Genomic DNA, 21,129 nt, shown 5'->3' with positions numbered 1-21,129 from the left:
TTCTACAGCCTTTTTCTTCTGTCCTAATGTCTACATCGGTTCTGGAAGTTCAATGGTATTGAGTGGACTGCCCAGTTGAAGAAATGTTTTATCGCTTTCCAGCTTCCCTTCCTTCTTTTATAATTTCTTCCGAAACAGGCTTAATAAGCAAGTCTAGTTCAGGGCTTCGTAAAGCATCCGTAGGCAATATATTATGGACGCTGCTGTTTTGATGAATACGTGTTGACACTTGTTAGAGTCTATGGGTAAATTCGGATTCTTGTTTGCCATTTTTTCGGCGAAGTACTCCTTAATACGCCCTCTTCGTTGAAATTCTGTGACATCTTCCTGATGCTAATAATTTTGGAGGGCATAGTTATTTGGGAAAAATGTGACGATGCGCTTCAAAATCAGTTTTTCAGTAAAATTTAGAAATTTCCTAATTTCAGCAACATTTCTGTCATCTTCCTGCTCTGTTAACGGGGTATCTTCTCGCTCTGTCTAAGCGGAAGGCTGGTTGTTTAGTTGTCTTGATGTCTCTCTTTCGAGCGGCATGTTGTCAATGTGTTAACGCTGCAGTTTACCGTGAAGCTTACGTTCGTTTAAGCCACAAAAACTAATAGTACTTGTCGTTCGTCCACTTTAATACTTTTTATAAAGTATTTCATTAAGAAAATTTAGCGGCTTTTGACAATGTTCTTTCCAAACAGCTACAAAACTATAAATGCACCGTCTAAAACCATTCTCCAACTAGTCAGTAGTTCGGGCCGACGAGCACCAAGAGGACACCTGAAAGCGCAGGTTATTTTATGTCCCTTGGGTATTATTCAGGGCTCCGATCAGTACTTGTAAGTCTGCAAAAAGATGTGTAATTGGTTTGTTCTATGACTAGTCTACCGGCCACTCGTAAACCTCGTCTTTTTTGTTAGGCAGCGTTAGTTCTACCAGTTTTGAGTCATTTGTTTTTTATTCCCAGTGGACCTCATTGGTGTTACGTGTTCAGATTTTTTTCTTCTTCAGGGCTACATTTTGTGGTGAGGTCCATGTCGTAATCTGTCTGAGAACTTGTGTGTATTGAATAACGTAGATGTCTGTGTAAAGATAGTGTGCTGTGACTTGGTGGCTATTGTCCCTTGCGGGTCTATGTGATGTCTGCTACTTTTTAATCAACTACAATTGCTGGTGAGCAAGACCTGTGGGTACTGCAGCGGATGGTTGTGGCGTTCCTTTGCGTCAGCGCTCTTGTGAGTGTGCGCTGTTACACGCTGGCCACAGGGGCAGGGGTAGTTGGCTCTGGCAGTTGCATTTCTCTAAATGTGTTGATTACGCTGTACTTGATGCTGTTGGACATTATCAGGACGCCTTTTTAAATAGGACGGAGACGATTCCTTTGTTAGAGCAATTTGCTGTCAGCTTGAGATTATGAACGAACTCGCCCAGCAAGAAATACTTCTAAGACCAGCCGTGGCGTGGTGCACCTCAGGGTCGCAATATATCTACGTGTGGTGGATGATTTCCAGGCGTTTCTGACAACGTTTTGAAAAGGTGCGATGGGAGGCGATATCTTAAAAAGGAAAAGTAAGGGCAATTGAGCTCACACACTATTGCCCTATAGTTTCGTTTGATCTCATGGCAATTATTTTTGACCGGCGAAAACTATTGGCCGCACAAAAATTTTATTCCGGTATAAATACATACCTTTCTCTTGCTGATGTGGGCACGGAGATGTTGTAGAATGCCAGAGGAAGCACTGAGGAGAAATATGTCCATAAAGAGATATATTGGAAAACATATTGGGAACCGTAAGCACCAACTACGTTGGAATTGTGCAGAAACGGCAGTGCTAGAGGTGCGTACGGCGCACAATACGGAAAACACCGTGAATACACCGTGCGAAATTCAGCCTCGTTTTGAAGCTGAGAACATTGAACGTGCTTGTACCTACATATGTGTGACTCATTAACTACGCCACGCGGGAGAGTTCACCAATGATTAGCTGAGAAGCACGTAGAGCTCACTGAAACTAAGCAAGTTGACTGAGCGAAAAATGGCCCCAAGGACTGGTGAAAGCTATCGTATTTGTTTGGGCACTGAACAGTCTTCTAACACTGTCATATAGTCACTAGCACATGTTAGCGCAATAAGGGCATCCACGTTACTTTATATTCATCACTTCAACAGTTTAGCGCGCTTTCTAAGAACAGCTGCAAATGCAGAATTTTTTTTAAGATATCCAATTAGAATGGCGATCGAAATGTAGAACTGAAGGTCGCTTGGTGCAAAGCTTGCATTTTGCTCACAGTCCCAAGCCACTGGTTAAGCATCCAAAGTCACTCATAACACCAAGGCTGCAGCATGGGTTTGCAAATAGGCACCCGCTTCTTTCATATGCTAACGAAACACCTGAATCCATATTTAACTTAATGCTACCGAGTTGTGAAATATTTCATTTAGTATCCCCCAGAGCACAGCATCAGGGATCTATAATATAAATAATTGCCATGGCAGGTGTTGTTAGTCGGGCACTTATTTGTTTAGGCGTTACGTATACTGCATTCTGAGATATTATAGCAAGCAAATACACAAATAAGGGCGTAAGTATCCGTCCACACTCTACTCCACCGTTGTAAATGATACAAAAGAAACTGCCGGTATAAAGTAAAGGTAGACATATGTGATAGTTAAAAAAGTCATGCATAAAAGAACTCAAATGGAACTAAAGCGACTGCTACTAAGTATTAACTAAAATATGCAATAAACGGTATAACAAAATATGGACGAATGAAGATCGATAAAAAGAATCAAGAAGAGGGTATCGGCGAATATGTCTGAATAAAAATTAGTCCTATTCTAACGCAAATCACAAGAAGGCCCTCAGAAAAACAAAAACATCTAAAATTCGGCAACCAGGCAGTACACATCATTGGTGTAGCAAAGCTGACTTCTAGGGTGGCACGCCTGCCACCGCCTAATCATGAGCCGTGTAGGGGGCGAATATCGCTAGACTTTACGAGTGCTATTACGTACAATTAAGGAGAATAGTCATAGTAGATCCGTTTATATCACTAGCCGGCGTCAGTCCTACAAGGCAAGACATTTCGGGGGTTTTGTAGAGCTATATTTTTGATACACAGGTTCTAGCGTTATATGGGCGACTGAATTTGCCTTGTTTAAACAAAGGCGGTATGCTCTCATGTTTCGCTTGATTTTGAGGGAACAGGATAAGTTGCTTTTTGAAGAAAAGGTCACTGTACTCGGCGACAGCTTTCCTTTATCAATAAATGGAGGGCCACAGTGGCAAAACGTCCGTATAATCCGCCAAATAGTTTGGCCTCCTACGGAGCGCCTGGCCATTGTTCTCCCAAATAGCCGCTAGCTTGCCGTCTGGCGCTCGCCGCACGGTGTCTCCTGTAATGCATGCTGGGCTTTAACTGCACAGAGTCGGAGATCGGTTCGGCGTACGCGTGAGGCTGGGTAACTTTGGGCGCTTTTACTGCACGATTTCTTCAGCCTTTCTCGTGTGAGCACTGCTGCACATGAATGCAGTGTTTTGGGAAGCCAGAACAGGCCGCAATTCAGCAGTTTTGTTCATAGCAAATATACATCTTAAACGTTCCAATGCCGAAAATTGCATACAGCAATTATTTCTATCGCGCGATGAACGGCTTTGAAGTAGCTCTTTTCACTTTAACTTCTTCGTATGAGCGCTGTGGTCACGGTAATATTGTATATATTTGCAAATGCATTTCCATGCGGTATCCCTTTTGTCTTTGCCTCCTATATTTGTCTCCCTGTCATATACGTAATGCCCTTGATTTAGATCGACTGCAGATCAATTTTTCGCGAAATACATGGCAGTTACCGAGTAAGGCACCTCATTTTTCTTCTTTTTTATTAGTAATTATATCGCCACGGACTAGAAGACGACGAAGTACGACGTGGTGCGGCACGAAGCGCTCGCGTGGCCAATCCCCCGTAATGGGTATGTACCATGTCATGAAGGCAACAACAACAGCGTCAGACCCGCAGCCTTTACATCATGCCATTACCATCTGCCATGTCGTTCTGTCTTCATCGGCTTGCCATCAAGTAACATTCGGTGGAGCTGCGGGGAGCCCTCATCATCCCGGTCCCGGAGCTTCGGAGCCTGCTCTCTGCCAATGTCTATCGTGCAGCACTCGTAGTTTCACATCTCAAGCACCTCCCGGCATTGCCCCAGCCTGCCATACATGACAGGCCGTCACCGCCCTGCTCCGACACGCCTCCACCCGTGACAAGAAGACTCCACCACATGGCTACGACCCCGCTAATCCAATACAGCGCAACTGACCTGAGAGCCCCCTAACCAGCTACACACGAAAAAGAACACATCACCCCAGCCGTGCCGTTGGGTGAGTCCCCGGGCCTCTGCGTTCGCTTCCGGCGACGGGTGGCTCTTCAGTCTTTGTGGACCTGCCTTCAGCCGCTCATCATCTGCTCATCTTTTTTATCGTGATGGCATGCCTTTAATCTTCTTCTCTTGTCGAATCATCCATTCTGTCAAGCCCAACATCATTCTGTCAAGCCCAACATCACGTTTGATTGTCACTGTCATTTTTTACTTCACGCAATCGGGTCGGTCGTTCGGAGGCTCCGGATAGTGTCACGGACTAGAAGACGACGAAGGGGGCAAGCAAGGACTACATTTCGGTGTGTAGGTGAAGAGTGCGTGTTTCGGCTCCGTTGCTTTCGCTCTTTTGACATAAAATGTTTTCTCGGTGTGTATATTCGCCTACTTTGTATACACGCTTCTCCAGCTGCGGCGATGGCATCCTGTTTTGTTCTTCAGCCTTGAACTTCACAGGCGGGTAGTTAGCGGCAATTTTTACTCAGTGTACTACGTCTCCGAAAAACTGATCTCTTTCTGGGAGTTTTTGCGTCCAGCAAAGACATTTACCTCGCTAGAAGACATCATCCGCGGCCAATAATTCATCGTATTTACTCGCGTTTTGGTCGATGCGTGATATAAGGTGACCCATTTTCTTCTGGAGCCGAGAAAGAAAGTTTGTAGGTGATATCTCTCGAACAACCGAAGCTGCGAGCAGTCATCACATAGAATTAAGGCGACTGACAGAGCGCACTAGCTCCGGCAGCGTCGTGAGGAATTCATCAGAGACGCGCTCCCACGGGTTTCTCTGTGTAAGAGACACGTTTCAGCACCATGCAGACCGCCTATCGCCGCTCAGTTTTTCTCGTCTCCAGGCGCAAGATTGCGGAACTCCTAAATGAGGCCGAAAATGATCGGCCACATACAGGAGGCGTTAGTGGCCAAGTGCCTGAACGACGGAAAATGAAAATGAAATGAACATTGGCGTTGAGGAAAGGAAATGACGCAGTAACTGTCTCACATATCTCGGTGGACACCCTAATCGCACCGAAAGGAAAAGAATAGAGGAGGTAGTAAAATAAGAAAGGGAGAAAGAGATACCGTAGTGGAGGTCTCCGGAATAATTTCGATCAACTGGGGATCTTTAGCGCGCACTGACATCACACAGCACATGGGCGCCTTTTGCGTGTCGGTCTCTAGCCCTCCACACTACCCCACCTCTTTCTTCATTTCTTCTGTTAGTCCCTCCTTTATCCCTTGCCTTAAGGCATGGTTCAGGTGTCGACAGATATGTGAGACAGATACTGTGCCTTTTCCTTTTCTCAAAATCCATTTTTCGAATTTTCCATCAAAGTCGAACAAAACCGCGGAGGCTGTGTTCCGATGGAGGCGAAATGCTAAGGCTCCCGTGTGCTGTGCGAAGTCAGTGCACATTGAAGATCCCCAGTTGGTCGAAGTTATTCCGGAGCTCTCCACTACGGCACCTCTTTCTTCCTTTCTTCGTTCACTTCCTCCTTTATCCCTTCCCTCACGGCGTGGTTGAGGTGTCCGCCGATATATGAGACAGATACTGCGCCATTTCCTTTCCTCCAAAACAAACTTTCAATTTTCCATTGACACGCTGTCGCTGTGGTCGGGGTTCGAAACCGGTACTCCGGCTCAGTAGACGAGCGCTTGTTTTGCTTTCGCGGCACTGCCTCTAAAAGGGTGTCATGGACGCGTTGGGGCTCAGCTTTAATATCTGTATCGACCTAATGTCACAATACTCTCTGCGCGGCTCCCTTGAAAAATATGGGGGTCAGAAAACTCAGCGCTTTAAAGGTGGCAGCTACTACCGTAGCTTGCGAAGGGTCGAATCCGGAGAAAACGCAGGGCTTTTCGCAGTTGCTTTTTTCGTGCCATTCTTTATTTCCTAAATTGGCAGCCGGGTTTATGCCCCGCCCTGGCAGCTGTTCTCGTGCTTCATCGCCCTCGATTTTACAGCGCACAACTTTGAAAGAATAAAAGAGGCCGTTCTATCAATACGGCATTTTTCATAAACAGCTACCTGCTGCCATCCTGCCTGATTTTTGACTGCTGGTGAGCACTACATTACGAAACAAGCAGGCGCTTTATCGGTCTAGTTTTCGAACAGGATTGAGGCTGCTTTGTGTTCCCCATTGCGTAGGGTCAGTCTGAGGGATTTTACTGTGACATCATGGAAGCCATTTTGTGGCGCAGCGCCCAGCTTCAGCCGTGCAAACCAGGGCAGAACGTGCTGAGCCACCCGCTGTGCTATATGCGCCTCGTGAAGTCCGTGCGTATTCTCTATAGTCCGTATCCTGCGTCAGTTTAATGCTTGATGTGCAGACATACCAAAACTAACATACTTCTTTGCACTTGGCAAAAGCATGCTTCAGCACAAAAATTCGCTGCGCGTAATATACGCAGTCTTCCAAGCGGAGCGCGATCAGGAATGTTTAGGTTAAACAGTTGAATATCATAAAAGCCTTGAACGGTCCAACTTTGCCTCCATGAAACGCCACGAAGGCTGTTGAATTACAGAGAAAATGCCGAATTGTACAGTATTCATGCTACTGTATTGAATCAGAAGGACCACTTTTCCTGGCAGAACAAAACAGGCCCAATCTACGTCTTCACTTCGTTGATTTACGAGTATGTTTTTGTGTTTAGTTGATTGGTTTATTGGGTATGACGTCCCAAAGCGACTCAGGCTATGAGAGACGCCGTAGTGAAGGGCTCCGGAAATTTCGACCACCTGGGGTTCTTTAACCTGTCCTTACATCGCACAGTACACGAGCCTCTAGAATTTCGCCTCCATCAAAATTCTACCGCCGCGGCCGGGATCGAAGCAGTGTCTTTCGGTCTTTCGGGTCAGCAGCCGAGCGCCATAACCACTGAGCATCTGCGGCGGCCGTTTTCACTTGGAAAACTCTGCATCAGGCCACAACGCACATAGGATCGTAGTACTTAGATATGTCAACCCTTACTTTTTCAGAGCTTATGAAGAATATTCATGGGTGGTTAAGCACGCTACATTTAATTCGGCATCTTGTTGAGAACAAGGCAATCCGCATGAAAGTCGGAATGACGCCAAGCTGTTGAAGGAAACAGAATAAAAAGAGACCCACTGCACCTATTACGGGAAGGCAGCGCCGCTCTCGTCTTCCTTTACCGTTCACCGAAAACGTGCAGGAAAACAAAATGTTCAATGCATGGTTGTCGTAAACCTCGAAAATGTGACTACTCGCCAATTTGGAACTTCGAAATATAGATTGCGGGCTTTGCAAATGTGATTTAGTCAAAGTTCAGGCTGTTTTGTCGAAGCAACGTGATATCTCTTGAGGAGCACATTGCCACGAACCTTTGCTGCGCTAATTCGTTCATCCATCAAAGGTGCCGCCACGCTGGTTTATCACATTGTGGATGCAAGACGCGACCAGATTTATCTTGATTGATCGCATCCAAGCGGAGATGATTCTACCTCGTTTCAGAATGGTCTAGTAGTTTGCACGCTTTATCTCGAACGTTCGCGGTCAGCTTTAAATTGTGAACGGCCGGGAGTGGCGGGCATTCTGTTCGACGACCGCTAAGCCCGCTTGTTGGTACGCCGCCGCCGAGTGATTCAGTCCATTGCGGACGCAGGTCAACCCAACTGAAGAGTTTTGTTTATACACATTTTCGCAGCCTTTCTGCTCTCCGGACAGCAGTCACCCCTTCGTGACATCTGGTGGAGGTTTAGGGTAGCCATCCATGTACCGGACACCACATTCAAGTCGTGACATCAGCCCTTTCCGCTTCGCACCGGAGGACGAGACGGCAGCCCGAGTTCGGGTCTCTGCCCTACCAAACCCCACAGCGAAAACACGCTACTACGAGCACCGCAACATCACCAAAAATTGTCGGCCCCCATCACTCTGCAGCAGGCGCGGGCGCCACCAAATTTTAATCGTTCCCTAGGCGGAGACTCCAAAGAATGGTTGGATCATGTTTAGCGCGTGGCATCATTCAACCGTTGGGATGATGCGGTGAAAATCGAGCACGTCATTTTCTCACTGGAGGGCTCAGCGCGCACGTGGTATGAAAGCCACGCGTCTTCCCTAACGACTAGGGGGCTATAGAAGAAAGAACTTTTGAATACATTCACCAGTGCCTTGAGGGAAGAAAGAGCCGAATGACTCCTCGAGTCGAGGAACCAGATTCTGAACGAGTCCGAAAGCGGTTACGTGGGGGAAATGAAGTGCCTGTTTCGCCACGCTGGTCCCGATATGACTGAGGAAATAAAAAGATGAGTTTTTAGTGTGCTGCGTCAAAGAACAACTCTTTGCCAGCGCCGTCTGCCAGTCCCCAAGAACCGTCGAGAAAATAATGCCAGAGCCCTGCACCAAATGCAATTATTATTATTAGCCCTGCACCACCCAGACGACCCTCCACGTCAGGACGCGGCAGTACAACCACCCTGCTTATGCCTCTGCAATTCGTCCTGACACGATGTCCACCACCAGTGACAAATTGTGGGATGTTATCCGCTTAATCATCCGCGAGGAGCTGCGACGACTGCTGCCATCCTCCGCACAGCCCCAAGCGGGGAGGAATCTCATGGATGTGGTACGGGAAGAAGTGCAACAGGCACTTCGCACCCCGACAGCCACAGAACCCCGCCCATGACTACGCCGCTATAGTACGCACTCATCAGCCCCAACAACACTCCCTACGTCCTCTCCGATATGAACCACTCATTCCATATTGCCGCCTCACTGGCCCCGCCCACCCAGCCTATGAGCGACGCTCAAGCCGCAGGAAATGCGGCGCCTGGAGGAGTTCCGACAACCGGCCGTTCTGCTTCCATAACGGTGAGGCCAGTCATGTTCTTCGTAACTTCCTGTACCGACGTATTGGTCCTCGAGGATTTGCCGTTGACGCCCCACGACCACTCTTCGGCCAACGTCCGCGGGCAATCGACGAGCACGTGCATAGGGAGAAGTACTCGCCGAACCACCTTTCGCGCTCACCATCCCCGTCAGCCTAGCGCTTTACGTCGCCACGCCGCATCTATGCAGCCGCGGAAGGAAGAAGGTCTCACAGCTCCGGCAGGGGAAACTAAATGCAGCACATTCTGGAGGTGAGGTTGCTTCCGAGCGAAAAACCAAAGAACCTCCAACCACCATGCCACATGAAGACGCCGCCTCAGACACGCCGACGCCACATACAATGACAACCTCAACCATGACGCGACCCGCCTTCAAAACGACGCTGCCACGGAGAACAGCTTCGACGACACGCCCTACACACGATTTCCATACCCGACGAAGGCGTGTCCCGACGCCCAGGACGATGTGCAACGCAAGAGCCAATTCATCCGTCTTTGAAGTGGTTACCGACTGCCGGAAAGTTACCGCTCTAGTCGACACGGGAGCAGATTACTCGCTGATAAATCGAACATTCGCTGCGCAGTTGATCAAAGTCACGACCGCTTGGGACGGCCCACAAATTCGCACGGCAGCGGGCCACCTCATTACGTCATCAGGACAATGCACAGCGCGAGTGAGTGTCAAAGGATATACCTATCCTGCGACTTTGGTTGTGCTACGGCAAAATTCCCGTGAAGTTATCCGGGACATGAATTTATTTAATGAGCATCAGGCGATCATCGATTTTTGATCAAAGCTGATCACGCTTTCGACGGATGAGGCCATTTCTTCGATGAGAACTCTGGAGAAACACGTTGCCCTGAGTGTCCCTGAAAAAGAAGTTAGCGTCCCATCCCGTTCAAGCGTCATCGTCACCGTAGGCACCATGAAAGCCAATAACACTGAAGCCCTCATCGACGGTAACATCCAGTTGCTTCTAGACCAAGCAATCAGCATCGAAAGAGGCATCGCATATCTCCGCCATGGCCAAGCCGAAGCAATGCTAACTTCAGCGAAGAATACCGGCACATTAACAGATGAACGACGATTGCTTTCTTCGATGAAATATCTGACGCACTAGACCCCTTCACCCTATCCGACCCATTGGCAGAAGATTCGCCTGACAAAGAGAACTCGCCCACTTTCGACATCAACGCAGTCTTGCTCAGAAACGCACAAGACCAGATTCTCAATCTACATCAATCCTAACGCGAGTGTTTTTCGTCATCGCCGAAGGTACGACAAAGGCCGATTGCCAAGCATCGCATTAAACCCACCCGCCCGCCCGACCCTTCCGCCAAAGCAAGGGCTTGTGCTGCCGCGAGAACGACAAGCCATCCGGGACCAAGTCGAAGAAATGTTTCGCGACGACGTCATCCAGCCTTCAAACAGCCTATGGGCGGCACCGGTTGTTCTAGTGAGAAAGAAAGACGGCGCACTTCGATTCTGCGTTGATTACCGCCGCTTGAACAACACAAAAAAATACGTCTACCCCCTCCCCTGCATCGACGACACACTGGACCGGCTCTGCAACACCAAGCATTTCTCATCGATGGACCTCAAAAGCGGTTACTGGCTAATTGAGGTCGATGAAAGAGATCGCGAGAAGACCGCATTCATAACTCCAAATTTTCTCTTCGAGTTCAAAGTGATGCCATTTGGTTTCTGTTCCGCACCAGCAACGTTTCAGCGAGCAATGGATACAGTGCAGGCAGTCCTGAAGTGACACATTTTTCTGGTACATTTAGTTGACGTCGTTGTGTTCGCCTCAAACATTGAGGAGCACCTGAAAAGACTTCGAACAGTACTAGACACCATCAAGTCCTCTTGCCTAATCTTGCAAACAGAGAAGTGCGACTTTGTCTCAGAAGAGCTTATGTTTCTAGGCCACATCGTTAGCAAGGAGGGAGTACGCCCAGATCCGGCGATAAGAGCTGCTACTGAACAGTTTCCACCGCAGGCCGATAAGAAAGAAGTGCTTACAATCCTTACACTGTGCGCGCATTACCGACGATTTGTCAAGAACTTATCGCGCATCGCCGAGCCTCTGACCCACATCACACCAGCTGTTGGACCCGCCTTCCTGAACTAAATATGCATTCACTGTGCAAAAGACCATTTACCAATTGATACTCGGATGACGTCCGACTCTTCTTTCTTTTCAACTTTCCCCCGACTCTTTCGAAGCAGGTCTTCAGGCTCGGGTCTTCTTTTTGCCTAATTGCAATTTCGCCCGGTGTTACGCTCAGACACATCGTAACAGGATTGGAGAGCGGACGCTGCGTTGCTCGGGCTGTCGCTTGAGCTCTTGTCTCCACTGCCGACGAGAAACTGACTGCACCCGCCTGAGCTGTCGCGGGCCTTTCCTCCTTTGGATATTCTTCAACATCAAGCATCCTCCACTCGGGATTGGGGTCTTCGACACCTCTTGCGCCCGTAATGTTCCCCAAGATGAGATCGTAGATGGGTTGGTCTACGCACTTTGCCACTACCTGTCCAGTATAATATGGCGTGGACACTAGAATCCTTGCTTCAGGAAGGTACCTCACTGCGCTATTTACAAGCGTGACGGCCGACGCTTCCCCTATAAGATCCTCGTCCTTCACCAGGCTTCTACGAACCAAGGCTGTGTTGGCTCCGCTGTCTCTAAGCACCAATATAGGACGGTCCCCTATTTGCCCAACCACCACTGGCATTGCTGCTTTCGACTTGGGTGTTCCACTCATTACCTCATTTTCCAGCGGTGTTTGCTCTCCTTTCAGCCGTAGAACTTCGGATGGCGTGCCAAGTTCTGCCCTAGAGTCGACAACGCATGGAGCTCGGTCCTGCGTTCTGTATCGGCACTCATCCAGAGTATGACCCCTCCTCTTACAACCTTGACACACAACCTCTGTTTTTTTGGGCAGCGCTACTAGTTCAACAGTCAGCTGCACGGTGTCCTTGGCGCAGAGAAAACACCTTACTGGCACCTTAGATGAACTGCCATATGCTCTTGGTTTTGCCGCATCTGTCTCTAGGGTCTTTTGGGCTTCCTCTTTTGCCTTACTCAAATTCCTTAACCCTTGAGCCTCGAAGAATTGGTCAGCAGTGTCGGCGAACTCTTCCAACGAACACAACTTTCTTTCAGTAATAGCTCCAGCTTAGAGCTGCAACATGCTAAAAATCTTTCTGTGACCAGCTTGTCACGCACCCCTACAAAACTCTTTTCTGTGTTTGACATAACAACCCACCTATCAAAATAGTTGTTCAGCCTGCAGGAAAACTGCTTAGCGGTTTCCGAATCCTCAGGTTTCGCGGTGCGAAATCTCTCACGAAAACCCTCTGCCGTAATCCTGAATCTTTAGAGGAGCGCCTTTTTGACTTTCTCGTAGTCCATTGAATCAGCAGCAGGCATCCTTCCAAACACATTCAGCGCCTCTCCGACTAAACACATGCTTAATGCCGTGGCCCATTCATTGCGCTCCCAGCCTTGCCCCAAAGCTATCCGCTCGAATCGTTGCAGATATGCGTCCAGATCATCTCTTTTGTCATCGAAAGGAGCCATCAGCTTTCTTGGGCAAACTCTGGCCGGTCTAGGAGATTCTGTACCCGCTAAGGAACGCTGATCATTGTCCGTGATCTCCTCATATCCTCCCGCGACATGCGCCTTTTTCCACAAAATAAACTCCTCCTCCCGTTCCATCCTTCTTTTCTGATGTTCTTCTGCCTCGCGGGCTCTTTTAGCTTCTCACTGTTCTGTCTCGCGAGCTCTTTTTCCCTCGCGCTCTTCTGCCTCGCGAGCTCTTTTCGCCTCGCGCTCTTCTGCATCACGAGCTCTTTTCTCTTGCTCTTCCGCCTCGAGAACTTTTTTCGCCTCGCGCTCTTCTTCTTCCCGAGCGTCTGCGCGTGCTTGCGCGCTTTCCTCTCTCTACCTTTTTGCCTCTTCTTTCTCCTCGTCAGAGAGAGGCATCGCCTCTTTCTTGCTTAACCCTAGCTTGAGCACCAGCTGTAAGGTTTTTCCAAAGTCCATACTTTCTGCCGTCGAGCGATCTAAAAAATCCGAGACAAAGCAAAAAATAAAAAAGGAAATGTATCCTGGAATAGGCTCGCCAGTTATCTTCGTCACGGATCTCTCTGGAGAACACTCGGACCGAAAGAATGGACTAGGCGACGGGTGTACCGACACAAACGCACATTTAATACAGCCTACGTGACACACACACTAGAACACAAAACTAACGAAACTAACACAAAACACAAAGAATATAAATACACACGACCCGGGCACACTACTACCAGAGTCTACTACTAGCGTTCTACTATTAGTGGTCGACGTTCGTGCTCACGGTTTGTTCGGTGCGGCTGCGGCGTTGTATGGATCCCGTAGCCGGCGTCGAGGCGGCGTTCAGCGTGCTTGGGCTGGCATTGCTGGCGGCGTCGCTGGCTGTGTCGTACAAGCTCCCGGTCCAAGCGCCCGTGGAGGTGCTGCCGGTGTTGTTGGCGTTGGGGCACCACCCGGATGGGTGGCAACAGCGCTGGAGAAACCCCTGGCCGTAGCAGGTGGTAGCGTCCTCTGTTGACTCCCCGGAACGGGCTCAGGCACGACAGGAAGTCCACGATGCGATGTCGTAGAACGCGAGCTCACCGGAGCAGTAGCCGGCATCGCTCTCTTCCTGCCGATGTTTCCCTGACCCGCCGGAGCCTCCGCTTGTCTGCTGTTCCCCCCCAGGCCTCGCTCTCACTCGCCCTTTTATAGCCTCGGTGTTAGTCCACGTATGCCTTGTCGTCGTCTTCTCTTCTCCACCAATCATCTCTCTCCACCTCACCGAATGCTTCTCCACCAATCATCTCCCTCCACTTCAACGAATGCTTCTTCTTCCTCTTCTTTATTCTTCGGTTAATTCGCGTCTTCTTCACATCTTATTCCTTTAAAATTTATTTTAGGCTCCTTAAAATATGTGACAAAGATACACATGTCATTTAAATGCGAAGCGCCGTAAGCAGAAGCCTTCAAGGAACTTCAGCGTCGGTTAAAGTCCCCAGCAATCGCCGCGCACTTTGGTGAAAACGCCGAGACTGAAACTTATACCGACGCAAGCAGCGTGATCCTAGTCGCCGTCCTCGTTCAGAAAATTGACGCATTGGAGAAAGTCATCGCATACGCTAGCCGTTGTCTGTCCGAGGCCGGTGCTAACTATTCGACGACTGAGAGTCTTGCCATCATCTGGGCAATGTCAAAATTGCGCCCCAAGCTGTACGGACGAAAGCTCAAGGTGGTCAGCTATCACCACGCATTGTGCTGGCTAGCCAGTTTGAATGACTCCGCCGGCCACCTCGCTCGATTGAACCTGCGTCTCCAGGAGTTTGACGTCACCGTCATTTACAGATCGGGACGAAAGCACTCTGACGCCGACTGCCTATCGCGAGCTCCTGTAGATGCACCGCCGCTGGACGACGATGACGACTCTTTCCCAGAGGCCATCAGCTCCAGCTCTTTTCTACAGCAGCAACGCTCGGAACACCACCTAAAACGCCTCATCGAGTACTTGAAAGGCAAGCTTTCTTCATATCCCGCCTCGTTAAAGCGAGGATTGTCTTCGCTCCGTCTACAGAATGATGTAATCGTGAAGACACTTCGCAGCGAACAAAACAGCCTACCTCTTTGTTGTACCTGCAAATCTTCGCGAAGTTCTTCAGGCTTCACATGACGAGCAGACAGCTGGACATCTCAGGTTTTTTTCAAGAATTCAAGATAAGTATTAATGGCCCCTACTATCTGCCGATGTCGCACATTATGTGAAAACCTGCCGATATTGTCAGCGACGAAAGGCCCCTCCCATCCGACCAGCACGATTTCTGAATACCACTGAACCCACCTGAAAGCCCTTTCAGCGGATTGGTATGGACTTCCTTGGCCCTTTCACAAAGTCAAACATCTGGAAATAAGTGGATCATCATAGCGACCGACTACCTGACCCGCTACGCCGAGGCGAAAGCCCTATCGAGCGGAACCGCAACAGAAGTCGCCAAATTTTTCGTAGAGTGTATTCTTCTGTGACACGGCGGAACTGACGCATTCCATACTGCGTTACAGCTAAACTAGCCACCGGAGGACAACTGAATACCATCCGCTAAGCAACGGACTGACAGAGCGCCTGATAAACCCATCGCAGATATGCTCGCCATGTATGGCGATGCCGAGCTTAAGACCTGCGACGTCACCCTGCCTTACGTCATCTTCGCCTACAGCAGAGCAGTGCAGGGTACCGCCCAAATGACGCCATTTAGGCTCGTCCATGACATGGAGGCCGCGACCACGCTAGACGCCCTGCTACCCAACGTTACCGAGGAAGAGAACGTCGACGTCGCCGCCTTTCTTCAACGCGCAGAAGAACCCCGCAGGCATGCCGGACTACGGATTAAAGACCGACAGTGGATTGACGTCAGACGCTACTACCTACGAAGACGGAACGCGGATTAAAAGCCAGGAGACAGAGTTCTGGTTTGAACGCCCATTCGCCGCCGCGGATTGAGCGACAAGCTTTTGCGCCGCTATTTCCGCCCGTAGAAGGCTCTTCGTTGACTAGGTGAACTGGACAATCTAGTCTTCCCTGACGAAATGACTGTTTCCTGGTGACGTCGTGTACGACCAAAAAATTGTCTATGCCGTCTGTCTAAAGTCCTATTATGGGCGCTAAAATTTAAGGACGCTGTGTTTCAACATTCGGGGCTTATTTTGCACAGTCCGTTATGTTTCTAGTTGCCTCATGTTATAAAGCATCAGGCAGATGCTTCTTTGAGAGGGAAGAACTGCCGCGAACCTTTGTAGCGTTTGTTTGTTCATTCTTCAAAGCTATCTCCATGCCGCTCTATCGCTTTGCTTGCGATGCAAGTTGCGGCAAGATTAATCTCGATTAATCGCATTGAGGCGGAGCTGTTTTTACGTTGTTCCAGGATGTTCTAGTAACTTTGCACGCTTTATATCGAAAGTTTGCTATCAGCTTTGAATTGAGCACAGCCGAGTGCGCCGGGAATTCTCTGTTCGACGACCGCCGAGCATGCTTGTTGCTACGCTGCCGCCGAGTGGTTCGCTCAATGGTGGGCGCAAGTCAGCCCAAATAAGGAGTTTTTTTAGATGCCATTTTCGGTGTCTTTCTGCTCTCGGGACTGCAGTCACCACATTGGGACAATAGTTCAGTGCATTGTCATAGCTTGAGAAGACAACCAAGCAGCTTCCTCTTCATGTGAGACAAAACACATGCGGTTCTCACCTCATCCAGGGCCATTTCACGGAGATTCAATACATGCAGAACTAATTTTCTCTCTTGCTTGTCCCTCACAGTCTTTGGCGCCTTTATGTAGTTGGTTTACCCGCTTTGGTTAGTTACAATGAATTAATACTGTGTTAGGCAGAGCTTGCCCAGAAACATTACAGCTACGCTGATCGCTGCATCGTGCACAAAGGCTTCTAATGTTAACATATTGTAAACGCAAAATACAACTAGGTACACCCTAAATTTCTGTTTAAATTAAATATAAGAACCACTGAACAGGATATCTGTTTGATTTCACAGATATCTAACCGCATAGGAAATATTGAGAGCAAACGGAATGTATTTTCAGGAAACATGAAGCAACTACGCGCCCCTACCCGAAATTCACGAGTAGCATCGCAACTCGACTCACCTGAATAAATAGTGGGATTTATAAATTTGAATTTTAATTAAATTATAATCCATGGAAAACGTTCTATGCTGCTTTGCTCTGTACCTTGATGGAAATTTATAGTATACCAGGCCAATACCATCCTCTGTTTAATTTCTGCCTTGTCTACTTCGCCTTACTACTTCGCAACTGGTAAGGATCATTTTTTTACTCTGTCTTAACCACTGTCATGCCAAAATTACTGTGTCATAAGACCTGTGAAACTCAGTCATTAGAATTGCAGGAAATATTGCCCCCCCGCCCCTCCCTGTTTCCATCTTTCCAGAGTTCCATGTTTCTCTCCGTCATTCCACGTTACTGATATTATGCTCCACGATGTGAAGTAAAGTTGCCTGTCTGGATTTTTGCATGAACAGGCCAGCCAATCGGATGTTTTGCTCAGTTTCAATCTCAAACACCGAGTTTGATAAATTTATGAAAATTTCTCGTATTCCATACGAGTAATACTTTCTCAGCGCTAATGCGCAAGCCAACACGTTAAAGAAAAGGGTTGAAAAAGGGTAGTATATGCAGCATTACCTCGGACTACGCTGTTACTTTTTATAAATATATACCACCCTCTTCAAAATGGTTAGAGAAAGTGGAAAATTCCTACCTTCTTATTACCTATGATCGCTGTTAGCATACGGTTAGTAGCCGTTCTTTTAACCCTAAAAACAAGTCGTAGAAGATATTTGGCACAGATTTTGTGTAAATAAAAGCGTTTTCTAATAAACCATTTTTGCAGCGTCATGCGCTCAGGTAGACTAACCTGTTTTTGCACTCCCTAGTTCGTAATTAAGGCTGGTATAACAGCCACTAGCCCATAAACGAGAGTCAGTAGTCTCACTTACGAATTCTAAAAGACGAAGAGACATCTGTGCACCCGCAGTGAGTGCGTTGCAATTCTGCGAACCTTTCTGATTTGCTGCATAGTGCCTTTCTTGCATCATGAACCGTTGTGTGTGCCTGGTTTGTTTTTTTGTTTGTTTGGTGCAATCTTACTCCATTATTTGTACACGTAATGCCAAATTTGTCTAAGCCTAAATGTGTGGTTTACGGTCAGTCCACCATGGCAGCTCTAACTCGAGTCGGTCAGTAGTCCGAATGAATGTAAAGCTTTTTTTATTTTTCTAGTGTGCAGAACACTAACAAGCCGCGTGAACACACCACACTAGGAACATAACAATATATCGGAAAGAGTAGCCACCCATTTCCTTAGTTAATATTACTACATTTCTGTTCGCGACTATAGTGCTCTTCGCTAGCTTCTCCTACTAGCTCCGATTACTACGAAGGCAGTGCTTGGTGTGTAAGCATTTGGTGAGTAGCTGTGTAGTGAATTCTCCGATGTTTTTCTTAAGAGTGAAGGGCACCGCGCATGAAGTCATGGTACCCTTCACCACCACACATTAAGTGCGACATACAGTGCAGCACACTAAGCACTGATTGATGTCTCCTAATGCTTTTCCGGTTAGTTCTAGGGTTACCTTGCTTTAGTTCGCTTATAATCGACTATTTTCGGTATATTAAGTTTCAGTGCTTTACTCCTCGCTTTTGCGGAATTGGCACGCGTTGTTTCAATCACAGATGCTTTAGCCTTTTGATGATTTTTCTTGCCCTTCAGAACCTTATGTAGTTCTCCACTAGGTTTATCAACACGCGACTTCTCTCTAACTCCATAAACAGTGGAACCTCGTTATAACTAAGTTGAAGGGCCTGGCGATTACTTCTCTATAGCCGTAGCTTCGTTGTAGCAAGTGATAATAATAATAATAATTGGTTTTTTGGGGGGGAAAGAAAATGGCGCAGTATCTGTCTCATATATCGTTGGACACCTGTACCACGCCGTAAGGGAAGGGATAAAGGAGGTAGTGCAAGAAGAAAGGAAGAAAGAGGTGTCGTTGTGGAGGGCTCCGGAATAATTTTGACCACCTGGGGATCTTTAACGTGCACTGACATCGCACAGCATGCGGGCGCCTTAGCGTTTTCCCTCCTTAAAAACGCAGCCTCCGCGGTCGGGTTCGAACCCGGGAACTCCGGATCAGTAGCCGAGCGCCCTAACCACTGAGCCACCGCGGCGGGCTGGTTGTAGCAAGTGTTGACCATGCTTTCAAGGGGAATCGTCATTCTTTCGTTGAATCTATTATTCGGTTTCTTTAAAACGAGATTTGACTCGATTTCTTTACAAAAGCTTTGTGAAGGAGTGTAACAACTACTGAGAGATTTAACCAATAAACACTGGTGATATGCGGCAGAAACGTTAGCTGGTCGCATCGGTGACTCGATCTTTCCGAGAAAGTAGCCACAAACCAATTTTTTGAACACGATATCCTCCTACTCAATGCACTATACGGGACTAAATACTCGATAAATCCCCACTGGTAATAAAATTTTGAAGCCTTGAACACACAAGCAACAGTTGAAACCACTGTCTAAAATAAATTAAGACCTTTTTAGTACAAGGAAAACGCTGCGATTAGTTTGAGGATCTGGAGTAAATGTGGGCTTACCAACAGCATTCTTCTGCGGGTTGAAATGGCAGTCGGTGTCAAAAACTGACAAACCTCGCCTAGAAGAGAGAGACACTCTATATGTAACTAGAATCAAGGGGCGCAAATACCGTCCTTTCGGCAAAGGTTCGTATTTGAGAGCTGGAAAATATTGATTGGCACGCCACCAGGCATATCATTAACTGTGACAAATGCGCACACCCTGCAAATTTTTTACTGACATCACGCGAGCTTCCGCTGCTGGCTTGAAAGAGCGAATACGCAAAAACGGCGGAAGTCATCGCGCCCTCATAGACCCTAAATATGAAATCGAACCGTTGTCTCATAGTGTTTTCCTAAGGCTTCACGCAGCCCCTTTTCTTCGTTTCGCTCGTCGCATTGCCGAAGTGTTAATGACAAACTGAGTGCCATTAGCTGCAGCAACAGGCTCACAGTGCTAAGTGAATCCTGCAATAAACGTTTCGCTTGTTTATAGTTTGCTTGTAGACGCAGACGGGAACTGTTTTGGTCCGCATTAAAAAAATAATCTCAAAATAAATACAACTTAACTCCAGTCTTCTCGACCTTTCAGCTACAGCCGAAGAGTACGATAAGTGAAGGAGAAATTGGGGGGTTTCACGGTCAACGTGGCCTGTGCTTCGCGTGCGTACAACATCTTTCGCCTATTTATTCGATTCGCACCGTCATAGAGCGCTTGTCATGCAAACGGCCGGCACATGCGTGATGTTACCAAGAAATAGTGTCAAAACCCACGCGTTATTAGGCGTATGGTCGATCCATTCTGAACTTGACCTCCCAATAAGCGTTACCCGGTAGACCAAATCGGGAATGGGCACCTGGTCACCGGAAAAAGTGAAGTGAATGGCATTTTCTGATAGTTTTCCTTTCCCACGTGATCGTTTGCGGTGTACACTGCGAGAATATTCTCTCAAAAGAGGAGTATAATATAGTTGGTGCCGCTTTATTCAGCGCCAAAATTTGGTGGATGTCTAAAAAAGGTCGTTCGTAGGTTAGCGCACCTTCCATGCTCTTTTTTCCCTCTACGTTCTCACTTCAAGCTACTACTATTGCTTCTTGAACATCCCTGAAGTTTTCCTGATATATTCCGCGTTATTTCTGAGCCATATCTTTTGTAATATCAAAGATGAGCATGTAATGATTTACACTTTACACCATATATTACTGCCGGACGAAGCATTCATGCCCAGTAATATCGGGCGCAAATTCAAAGAGCCCTACCACACAATCGAAACGGTAGCAAGAGTCTTTAAACACTCCCTATCCACGAGGGAGCTATGACAGCACGTGCTCTGTTGTTCTGAATGTGGGAATAACAAAGCAGGCAATCCATGCCCTAGACAAAAAACTCTGCTTATTATGAAAACACTGCATAAGAGAGGCAGGCGAGGCTTCCTAAAACACACAAAAGCACGGATCCTCCATTTCACCGCATTTGAGTCTTACCTTCGATCGACGAGTGGGTGACGTAAGGAACCAGTCCAGTCTTTTGCCATAAAAGCGCTGATTTGGAGGAAGTGCTGTAGTGAGTTTTTGCTCCAGTGAATTTCAGTGTTTATCTGAAAAAGGAAACCAAATGTGTCCAAAGGGTCTTTTCAGTAACAAAAGCAAGTGCCAAGGAAAGAGATGCTGCGCTTGGCGCCGAAGGCAGCGCCCATGA

At 47.7% G+C, this 21,129-nt stretch overlaps 1 protein-coding gene across 1 annotated transcript in view; it reads right to left on the bottom strand.

Annotated features, from left to right (window-relative positions):
- Nucleotides 1-21,129, bottom strand: part of LOC144123047 (neprilysin-1-like) — a 240,814-nt gene that overhangs the window by 33,330 nt on the left and 186,355 nt on the right. Inside the window, exons 22-24 of the mRNA XM_077655963.1 lie at nt 20,916-21,028; nt 19,452-19,510; nt 1,678-1,729 (exon numbers count right to left, since the gene is read on the bottom strand). Coding sequence (XP_077512089.1) covers nt 1,678-1,729; nt 19,452-19,510; nt 20,916-21,028 — 224 coding nt within the window. The remainder of the gene's footprint in view (nt 1-1,677; nt 1,730-19,451; nt 19,511-20,915; nt 21,029-21,129) is intronic.

Source organism: Amblyomma americanum, chromosome 3 (assembly GCF_052857255.1).
Source record: "Amblyomma americanum isolate KBUSLIRL-KWMA chromosome 3, ASM5285725v1, whole genome shotgun sequence".
Lineage (NCBI taxonomy): Eukaryota > Metazoa > Arthropoda > Arachnida > Ixodida > Ixodidae > Amblyomma > Amblyomma americanum.
This window is presented reverse-complemented; position numbering and strand designations above follow the sequence as displayed.